This window comes from Genypterus blacodes, unplaced genomic scaffold, assembly GCF_046128005.1.
Source record: "Genypterus blacodes isolate CSIRO-AG114 ecotype Tasmania unplaced genomic scaffold, CSIRO-AGI_Gbla_v1 ptg000067l_1, whole genome shotgun sequence".
In the NCBI taxonomy this organism is placed as follows: domain Eukaryota; kingdom Metazoa; phylum Chordata; class Actinopteri; order Ophidiiformes; family Ophidiidae; genus Genypterus; species Genypterus blacodes.
This window is the reverse complement of record NW_027466879.1, coordinates 14,828,096-14,848,850: the sequence shown is the minus strand read 5'-3', so window position 1 is coordinate 14,848,850 and position 20,755 is coordinate 14,828,096. Positions and strand designations below refer to the sequence as shown.

Here is a 20,755-nt window from a genome sequence, read left to right as displayed (position 1 = left end):
TTTCTGGGTCTCAGGATGTCCACCTAATTGCCATCTACTGCACAAATTGCTCAGCAAAAGAGCAAGACTGCAATTAGCCGTGGCTCACCGCCAGCTCGGCATAAACCTGCCAAATATTTTCTCTTAAAACAAAAGTTGAGCAGTTGTGGTCCTCCCTACTTTCTGAAATGTAGGCCTGTCACTGGGCTATCATATAATTAGGCAGAACAGCAGTAGCTGCGAGCGCGCTATAAGCCTAAAGCTGAGGCTTTGTGGTCACGTGCTGCAGGCACATACAGGCGGGGCTTTATATATATGAGATTCTCCCTTCAATGTATAGCCACGCACTACTGTGACAGGCCGCAGCAGTGCGTGTCACGTCACCGTCAAAAGCGACTCTCCTGACAGCCGACATGTGCTGCAATGTTTGACAGAGCAGCCAAAATAATCCCTTGCTTTGTGTTTCTATTTTCCTGCCTTATTTCTTTTTTTTTATATAAATTGATGATTTCATTTTGCTTTGCTTCTCCTACAGCTTATAATTCTTGAAGACTACGCCGACCCCTTTGACGCCGAGCAGGCGGGCGGCGGCGGCACTCAGATCACCACAGAAAAGGTCACAACCGAGAACGACGGCTACATGGAACCATACGAGGCCCAGAAGATGATGGCAGGTAGGCATATTCAGAAACCAAGACGCCTCTGTCCACCTTCAGCCTTTGGATAATTTCAGGTTTAATGGTCCATAATGCATCCCTGCCTGGAGTCTGCTTTCACGTGGAACGTCTTAGTTCAGTATTAATTAATTATGCAGCGTGAGATGCAGCCATATGTTGGCAAGCTGCTTATTAACGAAGTGGCTCAAATGGCCCGACGCCGCGCTACACGACAGGTGCAGCCGAGCAGAAGTCACCTACATGTCAAAACGCCTCCAAAAGCAGCAGCTCCGCGCTTTTGCTGTCAGATAAGCGATCGAAAAAGAAAAAGCGAACCAGAAAAGAGAGATGTTGCTCTGTATTTGTCTACTGAACTCTGCACAGCAAGACAGCCACTCGGTAGTATTTCCAGGAAGACAGATTTTGGGACAACAATAGCTACAGAGCCACATTCCCCACGCGGCTTTGTCAGGGAACACATTCATTCTGTGGCTGTGTGAGCGCAGCAATGGCAAAGAACAAAGAATGTGCAGAAAAAGGGAAAGTGCTGAAAAAATGCGAGGGAGACGTGTGACAGCTGCTTTCCTTTTGTGAGCGGACGTCCCGCTGCTTCAGACACAAACAGGATTCTGTCAATGGAAGAACCTCAAAATGATGTTTCTGGACCTGGGATGATGATGAGGAGAATATGATTGTTGTAATGGGCCGAGTTGTGTCACACACACACACACACACACACACACACACGCACACGCACACAGTGGCAGGGCTGCTCCCTCTTCTTCCCTCTCCACTGCTGTCTTCTCTCTTAATGGGCCTCCAGACAATCTCTTGTTTTCATCAGCGTTGCTTGACCTTTAACCCAGTCCTTACCTCAGCTGAGAAAGAAAAAAAACCCACCTGGCTCTCATGTAAGAGGCTATTTAGAGAAAACAAAGTGAGGAATGCTTGACCTGTATCGCTTCAATCTTGATGAAGCCTTATTCCTGTTTTTTCCTTTTAGAAGAACATTAAGTGTTCCTGCAGTGCTCGTGTGTGTGATCGGATAAGATCTGCAGGTTTTCGTCTTTGAAACCTGAGGTGTTGTGTTGTTTTCAAGCAACCATCATCCCTCATATTCTGTGTGAGTGGAGCGATGGTTGTTTCTGCTGGTAAGACCGAGCTGAACTCAGATTTCTAAGTATTCTGCAAGTGAATTCCCTTAACTTAACTTTAAATGTATCCGGATACATGGTGAAGTTTACCTTTGAATACAAGTAGTAAAAAGAGCTGTGGTTGCACTTTCACAGAGTAAGCAGCGCACTATGGCTGCAATCTGCTGCCTGCCGAGCATATTCCTTTTTCTTGGAGCAGTTGGAGGTTAAGTGCTCTGCTCAAGGGCACCTCGGCAGTGGTAAAGAGGGGAGGGGCAAGTCTTGGCTCCCTCAATTTCTTTTCTGCTTATCTTCTCCAAGGCCGATTTGTCAGTGTTCTCACTGTACCGTCTGTGGCTAGAATAATTGCAGCATCTCTCATCCTGACAATATAATAGTCAGGCCGAGCTGCACACTCGGAATTTCATATTTAGATCAGCAGAGAGGAACCGCGGCATCGACTGCTGCACTACAGCTCCCAAAAGGAAAGCAGAGCCTTTCACTTTTCACTCACTCTTTCTTCCTCTTCTTCTTTTTTTTTGATCTCGTTCTCTCTAAGCTTGGTCGCAGTATACATATATATTTGTTAATTACTTGAATGGCAACCTGCTGTGTTGTGTCATCCATGCTGGAGTCTGGGTTCTCTCCAGCGCCCAGCTTGTGCGGCTGTAAGATAGACGGGCTGGTTGCGGCTCTTCACAGCCTCCCTCTCTTCCCTGCACTCGCTATCACAGATGGGTGCAGATGGACACCGAACGCCCAACGTGCCAGCACAGCAGAAACTCCTATTTATGGCTGTCAAAAGTTTTTTTAATGATCTCCAGCCAAATTTATGTAATCTATAAAACTGTTAAGCCTGCTTCCTCTTAAATGTGAACTTTAAATCATATCAGCTTGTAAAGAAATATGAGCCTTGTAAACAAAGAAGACCTTTGTTGTAAAAAGTGCATCGCATTTCTTCTTATCATTAATTGATTATAGGAATCAGACTGGTAATAAATCAGACTTGACTTTTCTTCTTTTGTGCGTCTGGCAGACTTTAAGGTTTCAGGTTTCATCACAAGATTGACTTTGTCTGAGCTTGTACGTAATGGTTTGCGCGTTTATTTGCCAATCAATCATTTAGTTTACTCCAGGCGCATGTTCCAATTATCCAGAGAAAACGGTGGATATGAGAGAAGAGGTTTCATTTAGGAATTCACGGTGTGCGAGTGATGTTTTGGGGTTAAACCTTAAAGTCAAGTCTTTGTTTTTAGCTCAGTGATCTCGCAGCTGTCATGCTCTGGTTCGCTCTGACTAATCCAGACTCCTCGTGAGGCATATCGCTGCCTGTGTGCCAACAGTTCAATCTGAGTAAACACCTTTAGGACAGAAAATGTGAAGTATCTGATGATGCAACAATACCTCACATTTACGGCGTTTGAGCAACACATCATACGTACCAGGGAGAGCGGCGGAATCAGAGGGATTCCGTCCTTTCATACAGCTTAATTATGTTTTTGGCTTAATCGCAGCACAGACAAATAATCAGAAGATTGACTGTGTGGAAAAAAAATGGTGTTTAAAACCTTATGAAGTAAGATAGGGAGAGACTGGAGCGTGAGAGAGTGATCCACAGTTTATTGGAAGAAATAAACTCACCGACCATAAAAGGCCAATTTCCACATTTGCATGTTTACCCACTAATGCGATTCCATTCAGTGAACAATATTTCACCTGGAATGTGGTGGAACAGAAGAGAAGCTTGTAAAAGTCTCTTAGTTTCTCTACATTTTTAATTTGACTACGGGACTAAATGTGCCTTTGCACTTCAAAACTCCTACGCAGCAGCCGAGTCGTTTCCTCTACTGAAGATGCATTCAATGATCCGTCCTTGATCGAGCAGCATACACACACACACACACACACACACACACACACACACACACACACACACACACACACACACACACACACACACACACACACACACACACACACACACACACACACACACACACACACACACACACACACACACAAACACACACTAACTACTTACATGTCTGCAAGGCTTAAGGCAAAAAAGTGCTTTCATTGTCTACATAACAGAGTGCAGTTTTGCTCTGCACCGCGTGTGTGTGTTTGTGTGTTGGATGCTGCCGTGTCAGTAGACTGTGTCAGTGTGTTTGTGTGGCTGCAGTGGCGTAGTGCTCTGTGTCTCTCTCGATCCCAGGAGTCGTCCTTACTGAGGCTGAGGCGGCTGATTTATGGCCCTGCTGGAGGGGCATGTCACGACTTCCTTAACCCGAAAATCCAGCCGACCCCTCTCCCCCCCACACACACTGCCAAGGGTTGCTGCACCACCTGCAGTTATGTGAGGACAGTGTGTGTGTGTGTGTGTGTGCTCATGTGCGTGTTTCCCGAGAGGCTGTATCTGTGTGCGCGTGTGCGCATGTGTTTGTTTTGAATGTGTGTGTCTCCAGCGCTGTCAGCTGATGTTCCTCGCCTGTTGATTTATTGCATATAAGGTCAGGTGTGTGACTTTCGTTTGAATGTGAATGTTTTTTCATCTTCCCACTCACACATCTCTTTCTCTTTCTCTTCCTCTCTCTCTGGCTCTCTCTCCCTCTCTCTCTCGCTCGCTCGCTCGCTCGCTCGCTCGCTCGCTCTCTCTCTCTCTCTCTCTTTCTCTTTCTCTATCTGGCTCTCTGGCTTTCTCTCTCTCTCTCTCTCTCTCTCTCTCTCTGTACCTTATTGTCTCTGTCTCACGCACACGTACAGTGGCACGCACAGCCACTCGCAGTGACTCCTACAAAGCCTAACACACACACACACACACACACACACACACACACACACGTGCACTCCCTCAGCTGTCAGTGCGGCCATTCCTTGCATACCCCGACACAAACAGTCCCACCTAATCACAGGTGGGGCTGTGGGAAGAAGACCTAGAATCAATTTTTGCTACATTTTCTCTGCTCCACTCACCCCGGCCTCTTGTTCTGTCATACATTGTTGTAGCTGTTCAGACTTGCTACCCTGACAAGTACAAAGGGCTGGGCTTAGTACTGCAGGGCGTTCAGCGTCAACTCATTTCTCAATGAACCCCCACGCACGGGCACACACAGACAAACAAACATACACACACACGCACAGACACACACGCAGGGTTTCATTCTCCGCAGTCAGCCAGCCAGGCGGACGACCATGTGAGAGTTTTCCCACCGTTCAGAAGAGGCCTGTTGTGCAAACAGCTTGCATGACTGAGCTCTTCCGAACAAACACACTCAACACAGTTTCAGTCCGCTTGCCAGTCCTCAAGCCACGGCCGTGTCGTCACACCCAAAGTGTGTGCGTGTGTGCGTGTGTGTGCGTGTGTGTGTGTGTGTGTGTGTGTGTGTGTGTGTGTGTGTGTGTGTGTGTGTGTGTGTGTGTGTGTGTGTGTGTGTGTGTGTGTGTGTGTGTGTGTGTGTGTGTGTGTGTGTGTGGCAGTGGGGGGGAGTATCGGCCGAGAATAACCCCTCCAGTGTGAAATATTTTACGCTGGCGGTGAATTTATTACACGCCGTGTCAAAGTTGCAACCTCAATTTGTCCTTATACCATCTTTCAGGTCATGGCTCAGTCATTTAGTGAGTGTTGAGTAACAGGGCCAGAAAGCCCGGAGGAAGAAACCTTGATGTTTTCCATCATGGTTGACTCATGGTGGATGAGTCTTTGCTCTCTCCCTCTCTTTCTCTCTCTCTCTCTCTCTCTCTGAGGAGCATGCTGGGAAATGTCTCCCTGCACATTGGCACCTCCTGCGTCGCACCTCTGATGATGCGGAAGATTTCCACGCAGCGCCAAGGTGATGACTCATTAGCAATGGAGTTGATTATTCCACTTACTCACGATAGTGCAGCGCTCCAGCCTGAAACCTTACAGCTCGGCCTGGGTGGGAGAGAGACACCCAGGGAGCGGGATGACAGGGGAGACGGGAGAAAGGGAAACAAAGATGTACCAGAGGCGGTGACAGAGAGGAAGGAAAGAAAAGAGTGTAAAGAGAGAGAGACAAAGAAGGCAGAGACGGTGGGAACAAATTCATGTTTGAGCACCTATAGGTTAGTGTACGGGGACAATTTAAGAGAAAAGAATGGAGATATTACCTGCTGAATGGTTTCCATTTCCTCCTCACTCACCGCAGTAAAAACTCCCCCCAGGCAGCGACAGGTACATGTGGCAGCACATTTCCTGGCCTGTAACAACGCTTTTATGGCCCTGAGATGAAACCTAAGGAATATCCGATGCATGTACTGACAGTGGGACTTTTCAAACATGTTTTTTTTTTCAGCATATCTGGAGGCTTGTGCTGAATGTTTGGAAATTCAAGATCAGTGTGTTTTTCTGAGTAGCTTATTTTTTTTACTAGCTGCTTCCCGGTTTTGGTATTTTATCATTTTTACATCTGTTGGCGTTCATCAAGGGATGGTTGCCTCAGCTTCACATGGACGTATGTGCCAACTCGATGATTAGAGAGTTATAAATAAGTAAGAAGCAGAGGTTCAGAAGCTGCAACCTGGGCGGTGGAATGAATCATTAACAGCTCCGGTTGAACTCTGCAGTCGATCTCCTGCATACAACACCATGGCGATTCTACAATGTAATGATTTTCAGGGGGATAATGTCCAAACATGGTGTCTGGCATTGTTTCTCCATGAATAATGTTCAGGCCAGGATGCCAAGGAGATTCCAGTCTGAATCACACTGGCAAATGGACCAAACCGGGGAAAGAATTGATCCACCCGTCCGTCCAGGGATTTGCCATATTTAGTCATCTCTTATGCATGTTCCCCTTCATGTTCATCTCTTGTGTCATATTTGTGTGATCCAAGGATGAATGAGTGACAGTTATTTCTCTCCCATTTGACACAATTGTCAAACAAAGACTTGGTGTCAGGTGGTCTGGACTTCATTGCCAGGCTCATATTATAACTACATAGAGGAAAGAATCACAACTGCGCCCCTCTAGATCTCATCTGTTCTCTTTTTATTGTCTTTTGTTGTGAGTAGATGCTGAGATTTGAGTCCCTCTGATGGTTCCGTCCATGAAAGGCCCCAGTGTGTTTCATTTGAAGCTGAACTTAAAGGGCAAAAACACATCTTGCAGGACTTGGGAAGTAGTGGTGGTCTTTTATAATTCTGATTCAGTGCCTCTGCCTGACTGAAGGGCCAGCAGGCAAAGCAAATTTTAGTTTTTAATTATTCATTACTGCTTCTGCTGTTAGAGCAAAATATCCAAAATGCATCAGCGGATTAAACAAAGACAACTTTCCAACATCATTCATACGTTAGAGGACAAACGTACAACATTTTCCATCTTCTTTGCCGTCTTCTTATCACTAGATAAACTGCAATTCAGCAGTATCACCTCTGGATCATTTACGTAGAGGAAGACGCTGCGTCCCTGTCTGCAGCAGTGACTCGGCAATAAATCTCACTCCAGCAACTGTTTTTTGTGGATCACAAGTTCCGGAAAAACGACTCACTGAAGTGGTTCCTTGTGCGGTCTAATTGTTGTATTTTATAGCTGTAATCTCCACTTTAAAGACATAAACTGGACCGTGCATTCTATCTGCAGCGCACTGAGAAGCAGCACTTGTTCAGCAACATTCACGGCTGAAGCTTTACAATGCTTTTGCGCTTTGACAGTGACATACAGTCGAGTCGGGTTACGCCGTCCGTGTGTGTGTGTGTGTCTGTCTGCAGCGTAATGACCAGTGCATTCCGCAGCATGGAGGGCCATTTGGCGAAATGGGCGAGCGGATGGTGTAGGAGGTGGGAGGAGAGGGGCAGAGCAGGAAGACTGACGACTTATTGATGGCATTAGAAATCTCTAGCTGCGGCACGGAGCCTGATAACCTCCCTCCCCCTCACTTAGTGATGAATGCCGGAGCTCAGTCCACACACGGCGAGGTGCTCGTCTCTGCTTGATGCTGGCATTCCTGATATTGATGAGAGTGCAGCGTTTGCCGGTTATTGTTTTGTATGCGTCTGTTGTATAAATGCAGGACGTACATCATGCAGATATTCTCTGATATGCGTTTATTTTATTTGCCGGAGGAGTCTGCAAATATTGAGGTTCATCTCTGCTGAAGCCTCACTACCATGCAGCTCCGACATGTGTTACACCCACAGAGTTACTCAATCCCAACCGGATTACAGTAGATGGTCCGTATCATTGTTTTTCCTCTGAATCTAATCAGTTTACAGTAACTCCAGCCACCAAATGTACCAATACCACACAAAGCCAAAGTGTGGTGTTCATGGAACCAAGCAGATGGATAATGGGAATTAATGAGGCACTATAATTTGCAGGTCAGGAGTGGAGAAGCACTTTATAGATGCTCCTATTAGGGAGCCCATCCGGAACCGTGTACACTTTTGCAAGGCTGGCCGTGAACCGCATACAAAATCAAATTTGGTTTGTTACCACAGGCAAAATTGCTGGTTTGCAAGCAAAACAAAGCTCTGCTCAGACTCTGCCTAACTAAATTTACTTGCATTTTAGTACACAACCACAAAATTGCAGTTAGTCAACAATATGAGGAGATCAAGTTATTTGTTGCTGCATCATTTCCTCCCACCACATACAACATACAAGCCTCTTCATCTTGGGTGCGTGTCAATAAACACTGACTTTGAGTTGCAGTAAGCAAACTAGGAAATAAGTAGTTTTTCATTGGAGCCTCGTTTGCCTTCGCTAACCAAAACTTTAAAAACACATTTGAAACATACTTGAGGACATTTTGTGAGTTTACCAGATTTGATGGTTGGTTGTTGCATTTCTTGTGGTATTTTTGTCTTATTATTTGAAGGAGCAGAAATGTCAAATACAGGGGGAAGTTTGCCCTTTGACCCTGGTTATTTCTAACACTGGCCTCACAGCAGTTGCGCAACCATTGTGAAAACTGTTAAAATACCATTTTCTCACCAACGAGTAGAGCACACACACAGAACTGAGCTGTAAGACTGAAAGCAAGTGGTGTATATGGGCAAGATGATTGGTGCTGCCCTCTGATACCAAGCTGTGCCAGGCTGTGCCAAGCCAAGAATGGATGGAATGGCAGAAGTGGTATCCATCCATTACGGCAGAGTGGGTTGGGAGGGGTTGGAGCAGAGAGAGGGATGGGGGGGGGGGGCGCTGGAGGGCTACAGGGCTGCATCTCTGGAGCAGGATGGAGGTGCTGAAGTCATTCATTTTAAAGGTAAGATTAATGACACCATTAATCCAAGTCTGGGCCACTGCAGAGGAGGACAGGGCAGAATTCATACTCAACAGCAGCTTCTCACACACACACACTCACAGACACACAAATGGGGTTGTGTTAATACGCGCACACAAGCACATGTGCACATGCATGCACATAGACACATTTACAGCTGTTGTGCACACACAGAGACACTCTCTCCTTCAGGTCATTTGATATGTCAAGTATCCATTTCCCCTAAAGTGATGATGGAACTTCAGGGTTGAGCTTGGGTTTCTTCTTGTAGTCAGGTACTTGATGGGGGTTATTGGTCAATCTTTACTATCTGGTGAGAGAGAGAGCGTTAGAGAGCAAGAGAGAGAGAGAGAGAGAGAGAGAGACGGCTGGTTGGCTGGCCACAATCTAATGCCTGTCAGAATTTTTTTGCAGTGGCCACACTGAAGCCGAAGAGGAAATCAGGCCTGTTGGCACTCTAGTGTGACAGAGAGCTTTTAGGTGCGAGTGTGTGAGTAGGCGGCTCGCATGCTGCAGCTGTTGAAGGACAGGATAGGAACAGATGGCTCCCCTCCAAGAGAAAACCCAGAAAGACAGACACAAGTATCACAGAGAAACACTCAAACAAGACACAAATATACTGCAGTATACTGAGCCAATGCAAAGCAAATCACACTCAGCTGTGATTCAGTGTGTTTCAGTGTGTGGACAATTCTATATGGCGGATTTAGTGCCAGTATGGGAGATCAGGCTCCACCCTCAGCCTACATTTTGTGACATACTGGGTCTGCAGTAAAGTACAGCAGGTTCAGTATCTCTGAATCCACTTTTTCCCAATGTTCTATTACAGTACAAGGCTGTTCAGCCATAACACAGACTGATATTCCTCCCCGCTCACAGGCTTGTTTCAGACTGTGTGTGTGTGTGTGTGTGTGTGTGTGTGTGTGTGTGTGTGTGTGTGTGTGTGTGTGTGTGTGTGTGTGTGTGTGTGTGTGTGTGTGTGTGTGTGTGTGTGTGTGTGTGTGTGTGTGTGTGTGTGTGTGTGTGTGTGTGGAAAAAAAGAGAGAGAAAGCGAACAAGAGTGGACAGAGATAAAGGGAATCAGAGTCACTACCTTGAAGCTGCGTTTACTTCACATCTGTAAAGGCACAGACTCATGTGGGTGTTATGGGAAAGTGAAGTTTGGACCAGAAAAGAAAGCAGACAACAAAGAAGCAACAAGATGGCTGTTGAGGAAATTCATCCAATGCCTTTCACAGATTCCCAATTTCCGTCTTTCTCGTATGGTTTCTGTACGTTGTGGTTGAGTAAACAGGACGTCTTCTCCCAGTGGACACGTAAATGTCACACGCTTTGACCGTAACAGCGACCACCCAGTGCGAACATCTCCAAACGCCATCCACACGTGTTCGCCTGACATGCAGACGTAGAAGCTAAGCGGCTTAGAGACAGAAAGACAAAGACGGGATGGAGGAAGGGAGAAGATGGATTGGACAGTGAGAAGAAAGGCGCACAGTTCTGTCAGCATGGATCAGTGGAGAAGGAGCGCAGCACGGCTGACCTGTTTTGGAAACTGGCATATGAAAGTCATCAGTGTAAGATGCATGAAGCAGATGAGCCACATGGATCTGAAAATGTCATTTCCATCGACACCACAGATAAATGGATGCTTGTGTCGATTATTTTGTGGTCAATTTCCTAATGATGTGACGTGAGTGGATAACGTCGGTTAGCGAGAGTGTGTGTGCAATGCTATCGGAACAGAATGGGTAGTAAGGAAGCTACGGGAAGAGGGAAGAGATGGAGAAACAAGTTAGAAGAGAGGAAGAGCAAAGATGCAAGGGATGAATAGATGTATAAATTCTTCATTAGAGAAGTAAAGCCTCGATTTGGTTGGGAAACGCATGCTCTTATCGTCTGAAGAAGCTGGTTGGAATCCCTTGAATGTAGTAGAATGCAAACATGGGCCTGGCGTGTTAGTTGAGTGGAGCTGCGGTCCAGAGCGGCAGATGGGTGTGAGGAGAATCACATAACTGCTGTTGCAGTGTGAGTAATGCGGCTGAACAAGCCTGATGACAACATGGCTGGATGTGGCGGGTTTGAAGAGCCTCTGCACTGTGAGCTGTCATGTTAAACTCTCTCTCCCTCTCTCTCTCTCTCCCCCTTTTATCTGGCCGTCTCTCTGACAGTTCCTCTCACTTTGCTCAGTCTTGCGCTCGTCATTCCTTCCCACGCCCCGCTTTGCTGTCGCCGTTCCTCCTCCTCCTCCTCCTCCTCCTCCTCCCGTCTCCCTTGTCTATCTCATATTAAATCTGCCCTTTTTATTCTCTCTCTCTCTCGTGCGTGTCTCATTTTTTGCATCTCCCCATCCCTCCCTGTGTCTTTCTTGTCCTCTCTGTCCGGGTTTAGCCAGGAGACAGCCGTCTGAGAGGTTCTGCCGTTTTCGCTTTGACAGACTCTGGACTGAGCTCTTTCATTTGAGCCCTGGTGTCTTGTAAAATAACCTTGCCTCGTTTTTTTTCCATCTCTGCCAGCCAATTTATTGGTGACATTTATTTAGGACTGACCTTCTTTGGGTTTGTCTTCTAGGGACGCACAGTGTTATCTTCCCTCGCAGGGTAATCCAACCATTATTGCAGCTTGATTTAAACATTTACCCTTTCCATTTGTATCTCTCTTCCCCGAACAATGAGCACACGTGTCCAATGTCAATTAGCTCTGTACTACTCAAACCTGATTTTGACTCTCCTGCCGCATCTACTGACTCATTTTCTCACACACACACACATACACACACGGACACCGAGCTGTCCCGGAAGCCGCACTTAAAGTTGAGGTGACTAATTAATTAAGAGGGTGAACTACAACCATAAAGGCGCAGGGGAGATTATAACCTTATCAGAGCATGTCAAGTGTGTGTTCCAAGATACAAGATCCAATTAGCCAGATGGATGGTTGCAGCATAACACACACTCTCTTTCTGTATATATTCCCGTTCCAGCAGTACATTTAAAGATTTATATGGAATCGGTTCCAAAATGTGGGTTAGGATGGGCAACATTTGTCTCTGCCGCAGGAAAACGATGTCAAATCACAAGAATTCATGTTGTTGCATCAGCGAGTATGCAGATGATGTATATGCGTGTGTGTGTGGGTGTGTGTTGTTCGTCCAAACCTTTGGCTGCTGCAGGGGTTGTTTGAGGTTGTTTGCCATTTTTTCCCCGACACAAAATTGATATTTTCGCGCAATAATGTGCGACCTTTTCCCTTCATTACTTATTCCATCAAGAGGATAATTACTCAGTTTAAATGCTGATTTCTTTCCCTCGCAGGAAAAACGCAAATGTGTACGGCCTCAATTATCCTCCCCTTTCTCCCTGTGCCTCTCTCTCTCTCTCTCTCTCTCCCTCTCTGTCTCTCTTTCTCTTTGTGTGTGTGTGTTTCCCCCCTGCTGCTGTCTGTGTTTGCATCACATCTTATCAATCACAGAGCGCTGAGGTGAGGCTGGTGGGTTTGGCTTGTAATAGGTCGGTGCAGCCTGTTAATTTGATATGGTGTGTGACTGAAGAGGCTCATTAGGGACAGCAGGGAGACGAGACGCTCCATCGCCGCAAGACCAACACTGGCAACATTAGAATGGATCCGGCACAGTACAGACACAAACAGAGGATAGTATTTTGTTTGCATTCTTGGTTAATTTCATTATGCCGACCACAGCCGCAGCAATTTTTGACTTTCTCAGCTGCATTCCTTGGCGAGGCGAGTGTGCCCGCGAGGTTGAGAACTTGTCAGGCTGTGACGGCAGAGAACCAAAAGAAATAGGACACAAATGCAATCAGCAGTCAGGGAGAATGGGCAGGAAGGTACGGCAAGGGGTAGAAGAGGGAGAAATGAGAGGAGAAGGAGCAAAGAAGCAGGGGGATGATATTGAAATGGCGCAGAGAGGTTCATTTCCATTCAAGCGTTGCATTTCCTCACCTGCTGCGTGCGTCGGTATTGGCAGCGCTGAGGGAGATGGGATGCGGCCGTGGACAGAGTGAATTATTAATGTAAAAAATCTCCTTCTCCACTGAATCCAATAAGTTGCCTATGATTTGCCTGTCGGGGAGATTGGTGGTCTGGATGAGGCTAACTGCTGGATCACATGGGGCCGGGTGGTTCTCCTCCCTCGCGGTAATTGACTCGTGGGTAGTATTGACTTTCTGGCCGTGGTTGATGAAGGGGAGAGCCGGGTTCAGGCTGGAGCCCGGCGCACGGCTCCTCAACGCAGGTCACAGGACCTCGCACGGGAAGCCTATCCTGAGTGACCTGTGTCCAAGCGGCAGAGCTGCGGTTAACCCCATCGCACAGAGGTGCTGATTGTTGTATTGATGTGGGAATGTGGACACTCGCCAGGGCCTGAATGCACCTCTGCCTTTTTCCTTTTTAACCCCTTCGTTTGTTTTCATACCTTATACCTGTGTGTGGGTTACAGGGGAGTCATTCTGTTCTTTTGGTGGCATTGTATTCCATTCACATTCATTAGGACAAGAGTATTCAATTTGTCTCATAATGAAATGGAATCATACAAAGGTGAAGAACTTTGATCTGAACATTTGGATTTCCTCATTTTTCCCCTTGGCAAGATTGACATGGTTCCTTCTTCTCTCATTTACTAAGGCAGGCGTCATGTTTTTGTCCTAATGTTAGTACAGTCCAGTGTGTATGTTAATGTAATAGAATGTTGTAGAGTACAGTGGCTCATGAGTGAGACGAGATGGTAGGGGGTCTGAGCTTGGGGCACAAAGATGAATTGCATACGGAACAGAAAGTGAGTGAGTGTGAGGCAGCTGGGTTTCAGTGGAGTGTGAAGGTCTGCGAAGGTGACCTCTGTACTCTGGACTTTATGTTAACTCCTGTCTTTCCACGCCGCGGGGGATGAAGCACCTGTCTGACCTGCCTTGCGCCAGACCTCCTGCGGTTGTCAGTTTGGTGTTTTTCATTCACTCGTTGCTGCCTTCTGTCAGCCCCATTAAAATGTATAAAACTATTGATTTTTCCTGTGGATAAAGAGATTCGAGGGCAGTTTGAGGTTTTCTTAATTTCAAGGCGTGAAGGTGGGTGTACACATTCCATGACAGATAACACAGTCTATGCCACAGAGTTCCACTGGAGCTTGTTAGGCGGGACAAAACCTTCCTCACGGGTTTGTCAGCAGCGTCTTTAAAGGCTGCAGTGCTTCAGTCTGGACACGTAAATCAGTACTGTGCTGATCACAAGCTTGTGCCTCTCAACATTCTGCTTGCTCAGGCAAACATCAGACTTCACGGCCAAACTGTCGTCTACGGCGAGCTCGCATAATTGGTGGTTTGGATGTAAATGACATCAGCGTGACATTCTGACAAGTATGTGTCCTTGTTGAACCAGCTAGACGTGTCATCTGTGGACTGACTCACCGCAGGAACCCTGTCACTTACTGCAGGCTGGCCGCTGAGCAAGCAGGACCTATATGCAGATATAAACATACACACACACACACACACACACGCTATAATCAAATCAAGTCTTGACCTTCCTTTTAGCCTTTTTGAAGTCGCTCACTGTGAAATTCCTGTCACTTGCTGCTTGGTAATCAGATCCACACACATGCACACACACACACATACACAGTCACATGCATCACTTTTTGTTTCTTTTAATCTTCAACCCTTCAAAACAACAACAGATGCAGATGTTCCAGATCGGGGCTGAGATGCGTTAGAAACTCTGCCCGCCATAATATGAGTTTCAGGCCTTATCTGACCCCAGAGCGTCTTATTGTCTGCCACAGTGAACGTAGCAAACACAGCCTGTTTTGAGGATATTATAAGCTTGGTTATTATCATGCTCCCCAACCACACACACACACACACACACACACACACACACAGTGTCCAGTTCCCACTTCACAATCAGATGGCACAGGTACAAAGCACAGAGGCAAGTGCTCATTGACAGCTGCAGGAAAGTGTGTAGGATGTTTGGTATGAACAACTAGAAAAGAGGGTTGAAAAGTTGAAAAGAGAGAGAGAGAACCGAACCCACACACACTCTTAATGTAAATGTAATCCCACATCATCCTGCTGAGGCAAATTTGTAACCTAAATCCCTTTTTGCTTGTCATAAAACGTGATATGGAACAGTCCATCACACTGTGCATTAAAATCAGAGCATATCCTTGCTGGGATTATTTGGAGGGATTTTTGCTTTAACTTAGACGCTTGTCGTCTTGTCAAGCATGTAAAGCTCGGGAGGGCGGAAGGAATATATACGTAAAGAGATTGACAGCGTACCGCACATCACCAAATCTGGGAACATTTCCGCTTGTCAGGCTCTTCTGACAGCCACATCCTCAATGCTGTTAAGCACACGTTTACGGCAGACTGCTCTCTGCCGGGGCCGCACTGATCGGCTAAAACCAAAGGGATGCGTTAAAGTGCAGAAATGTGTGCAGTGAAAAATCCCCGACTTATATTTTTTGGGTAATGATTGCAGACAAAATGGCTGTGTCCGCATACGCGTTATCTCTTTTCCGCATGTGCAGGCACATCAGCGCTGCACTTTCAGTAATGACAGCTGACAGCTTATAAACGTCTGTTTTGGGTGTATGTCTCCTGTGCATATAGTGGAAGGAAACCTCAATGCTGTTCCCCTGCAAGCTGTAATATCATTAGTCTGCCTCAGAGCTCATTAAGCCCAAGCAGATGTGGCAGACAGTGAGATGTGTTGCTTACATGAGACATCAGGTGAATTACAGCGGCCAGGGCTCGATGTTGTGGTGGTTGGTGGTGGTGGTGATGATAGTGTTGTCGGTGTAATTGGAGTTTACATGTGTCTGTGTGTTTGACTGTGCGTGCTGAACATGAAACTGGTGGCTGTGCTGTGTGGGGGTCTTTTTTCTGGCCTTTTTATGTGTGTGTAGTACGGTATGTGGGTGGTGTGGGTCTGTATTGAAGTATTGGCGAATCATTGATGTACAAAAATCACCTTAATCCACCTACTCTATGCACACTGAGTGAAAATGGGCTGCTTTATTACTCTGCTCCTGAATAGCCAGCTCTCCTCTGATTGGGCCACTGCATCAGGCCAAGCAATATGGCACCATTGTTGATTAGTACTGATGAATATAAATGTGCCCACTTGAATAATAAGTGTGTTTGCCTTTCCCAGCTCTGTTTATGACAAAGTGATTTACAAAATGCACCAATTATTCACAAAAAGGTGCTTGGGTAAGCATCTGGATCTGGTGTCGGAGTGACTTAAATGCAAATGTGTTAAATGTTTAGGTTGGATGTTTGCTTCTTGAGTTGACCATATATGGTGACTGTCCCTGTGTATATATTCATCCTGAAAGCAAAGTATCACAGCACATACACCTCATATTGCGGTGTTATTTTAGTAAGCATGGTTAATTTAACAACCGTTCAGCTTTCCTCCAAAGCCCCTAAAGGTGGTGCTTCAATCTGAACCTCCTTCCCCAATCAGGATCTAATCCCCACAGGGTGAAACCATTCAGGCTCTGCCACTCTTAGAAATTGAGTCGCAGACGTGAACGATTAACCCGCTGCAGTCAATTGCTCCATTATGTCTTCCTGTTCTGTCTATATGCACCTGTCTTTGTGCTCTCTGACAAACAGAGTGGAGGCCTCCATTCCACCACCCACCTCCCCTCAGAGTTGACCCTTTCCTGCCCCGCAGAAGCACCACCATGTAGCCTCTCTGCTCCCCCCCACCAGTGCTCCGTCAGCAGGACCACATGTCACTGTCAGGCCACTAGCAGGCGATCCATGCTGGGTCACCAAACCCATCCACGCCTCCCTGGAGGCCACCCGCCGGCGAGCCGCACCAGGTCAGGCTGGACCAGCCGCGGGGTTGATAACAGGTGGACTCTATCCCGAGGAGAAATACCCACTAAGGCCCAGAAGCTTTGCCGTGGTTGGAACATATGGTCTGGACAGTATCCTGGAGCCTGATGGTCACCCTGAATGGAACCCCCTCGTAAAGAAACAGGCTTTGTCACTGTGTGTTGTGGTGTGGCTGTAGCTGCTCCTCTTTCTGGCAGAGCCTGGCTACTCAGCAGGCTTTGGAACAGGAGAATGAGCAGAGAACAGCTGGGCCATTCAGAGCAGACTGTTGCCCCGCAGGAAACCCTCTCCATATCCTCTCAGCCTAGCTCATCAGCACCCACAAACACACAGAGGGGACTTGGCTCCGGTCTCAACAACCCCCCCCTATCTCTCTCTCTCTCTCTCTCTCTCTCTCTCTATCTCTCTCTCCCTCTCCCTCTCCTTTTCGCTGCTCTTGTGTCCCCTGGCTGCCTCCCCGGTTTTTGTATCTAACAGCATTAATGTGAACCAGATAAAGGAAAACGTACGTGAATGAAAACAATTTGCAACATCCAAAAATAGGGCGTAGTATAAGCACTTTTTGCCGCTGGACATGGCCTCAAACAGCTTTTGTTAACCTCTAATGCAAGGCAAAAATGCAAGCAAGCTTAGGAAATGAATGGAGATAAATAATACAATGGATTATTGGAATTACAGTCACATAGTCTTGTTTTGTTACACAGAATTAGTACATGATGGCATGTAAGTTTCAGTGTAATTAGGGTGTGTGTGTGTGTTTGCGCGTGGGTTTCTGTCAGTTGGAGTAAAATTGAAGTGTGCATGTAAGCACACTGACTGAATAAGAGGGAGACTTTGTGGACATCGTTCCTCGTACGTGTTGTTAATTAGTCGAGCTCAGATTCTCTTCTGAGTGTGTGCAGGATTGTAACAGGCTAATGTGATTACGCTTGCAATCAAGAGGAGACGCTGACAGAGGAGACGTCCTTCTCAGGTGCTCCTTGGAACACACAACATTTGGCTGAAACAGTCTAATCTTCCAGCCAAAATAGCTTTTTTTTCCCAGGTGTGTGTGTGTGTGTGTGTGTGTGTGTGTGTGTGTGTGTGTGTGTGTGTGTGTGTGTGTGTGTGTGTGTGTGTGTGTGTGTGTGTGTGTGTGTGCATTTTCCCTCTCTCATCTCCATTTTTTTCATCCCGTAACGCATTTCCACCACACCTGAGTACCCTCACATGGGGGTTATGTAAAGAGGCCCTTACCCTCTTCATCCTCGTGCTTAGCAGCCTGTGCTCCCCTGTGCGTAAAAGAAGCAGCATTCTGCACAACAAAACACTCTAGCAGCAAGCCTCTATAGCTGAATTGCACCAGGTGGGTCATTTCCTGGGCAGGAGAAAAGGGTAGAGTGTGGAGTTTACGGAGCATCAGAATAACAATGAGCTCTCCTCTTCCTGTTTTACGCTTTCACCCGGAACAGAATGCAAGGCCATTACAATACCAAAGCCATCTCGAAGGGCATCGAATAACCATGATGGTGTTAATTAGCTGCGTAAAAAGGGTGTAAACGCACAACACAACATTGGCTTTGACATCGCAGCTGCTGTTAAGAGCAGATAATGCGGAGGCTCAGTGGAGATTGTTTGACGCGCTTATTCTCACAAAATGATTCTCCCTCTGAGTCGCCTCTTTTGTTTTTACTTAGGTTGCAAAATTCCCAAGTTTTCATGTTACATTTCCATACGTTGGAAAGTTGCTTTGGGTGTGTTTTGCCTTTTCATTTTCCCCACAGCGTAGTTGCTCCACCCCGTATGCAGAAGCGTCCCCAGCCGTAGAGTAGACAGCTTTATCCTCATTACTTTGAAACATCCTTTGAATTTTTGGAAACCTGTCCTCCTCGCTGCTTCTGTTTATCAGCAACTGCTGCTAGATCTCACACAGGAGGTCCACGGGGATTGTTTGCCCAGAATATTATATTTATTCATGCAGGTAGTGATTATGCAGACGACCTGAGGCAAACAGCAACGTGTGTGTGCGCGTGTGTGTGTGTGTGTGTGTGTGTGTGTGTGTGTGTGCCTTAAAAAGAGCAAACTGTTTCCATCCACGAGGACTGAGTCAGAAAAGTTCAACATGTCTCCACATATTATAGACTAATGCTGTGATCGTTATTCTATACACAGACACACACACACACACACATATATTTAAATCTGCATTGGCACCACCTACAGTCGCTGCAGAGTCGGTACCTTCCTCATAACGTGTATCAGCATATTGCAGCGTAATTGCAGTTTCATTGTGAGTCATTTGACTGGTGGTGCTTTCTCATGGAGGTGAAATGACGTGTATGGAATCTCAGCACCAGCAGCCTGCAGCCTCTTCAGACTTACACTGACCTAGTATTTTCAGCAGACATGTGCTGGTAGGGGGTGTGTGTGTGTGTGGGGGGGGGGGGGGTTACGCGCTGCCACCACAGCAGTTTTTCTTTTTGGAAAAGCTTGCGGCTCGCCTTTGTTCTCCATTTCTCATTCGAGCGTCTCTTCCCCTCTCCAGAGAGTTTTGATATCGCCCCTGTGTTTATCCAAGTTACTCCGCCGTCCCAGCCAGGCCCCTGTTTTTACGCCCCACTCTCGCTGGACACACTGGATCTATTGGAGACCTGATGGAGAGGCAGGGGGCCCCCCCGAGATGCCAGGTGGGCCGGCATTGGTTTTGTACCTGCTGCCTGGCACGTTTACAGGAGCCGTATGGAGGCGTGTGGCGACAGGACACCCGTGTCTGTGAAGCAAGCGTCTGAATAGAGACGGAAGTGCCGCACCTCCCACCCGCCCACCCACCCACACTATCCATATCCTGACAAAGGAAAGCCACTCACCGGGTCAAACGGTGCCAGACAGTTCTGAGGATCGCCCCTCCTGCATGCTTTTCATCCCCCCCTCCCATCTCTCCTCTCTCTTTTTGTCCTCTCTCTCTCTTCCTTCTGCCACTTAGCCTCTGTGTTGGGGGGGGGGGGGGGGGGATTGCGTAAGAGAGACATGTTCCCTTTCCTCCTGGCAAGCGGGGGAGTTTAATTGAAAAAGGAGATCCGGGACAGAAAATAAAAGAAGAAGAAAACTCCCTTTCCTATTCAAGCCTCTTTTCTATGAGCGTGGAGGAAAGGAGACGAAGTGTACAGGAGGGAGTCGGTGAAAGAAATGGGTCATGTTCTGAAAACAATCTGAATCGGAGAGACGATGTCACCCGCCCTGTCTGTGCCTCACCTACAAAGATCCCAGAGACTTTCTTGTTTTTACAAAGCACGGCAGACTTTTCTGTCCAGAGACGGCAGGTAGTTTCTGCAATAAAGGACAACAGAAGGTGTGATATGTAAAGAAGAATATAAACAGAGGCATGGAAACATTGTTTACTAATTATATTATATTGCAGAAAATCTTTTGGGACGGATGTGGATTGTGTGTGTGTGTGTTTATTGAATGTATTAACATCTTTTCATAAGCGTCACAGTGATGGACGTCTGTCGTACATGTCTGTCTCGTACATCTGTGTGTTCCTGCACATGTTGTGACACGGCAACACTAGATTGTTGATTTGAATCCCTGAACAAAACTGCAGCTCCTCCTGTGTGTCCCTTATCTTTCTCTCACTTTTTCCTTTAATATATCTGCTCTGTAGCCTGCAGTGATAGACTGGTTGCACCGGGACGCTCAGATGCGAAGCGGCGTGCACGCGAAGCAGGACACGCACGCTCAATAATAGCCGGCCCTTGCACAAACAAACAAAGCATCCGCCTCTCCTTTGAGAATAGCAACCTGTTTGTTTCTGGTTTCCGTGCACGGGGCCTCCTCCATCAGCATGTTTACTGATAAGTCATGGGATTGCTCGTCTACTGACAGTGCTGGAACCAGATCA

The 20,755-nt window shown here is 46.9% G+C and overlaps 1 protein-coding gene across 3 annotated transcripts in view; it reads left to right on the top strand.

The window, feature by feature from the left end:
* shf (Src homology 2 domain containing F) overlaps positions 1 to 20,755 on the top strand; it is a 79,449-nt gene that overhangs the window by 15,582 nt on the left and 43,112 nt on the right. For all 3 annotated transcript variants that reach the window (XM_076155500.1, XM_076155499.1, XM_076155501.1), the window contains exon 2: positions 515 to 653. In XM_076155500.1, coding sequence (XP_076011615.1) covers positions 515 to 653 — 139 coding nt within the window. The remainder of the gene's footprint in view (positions 1 to 514; positions 654 to 20,755) is intronic.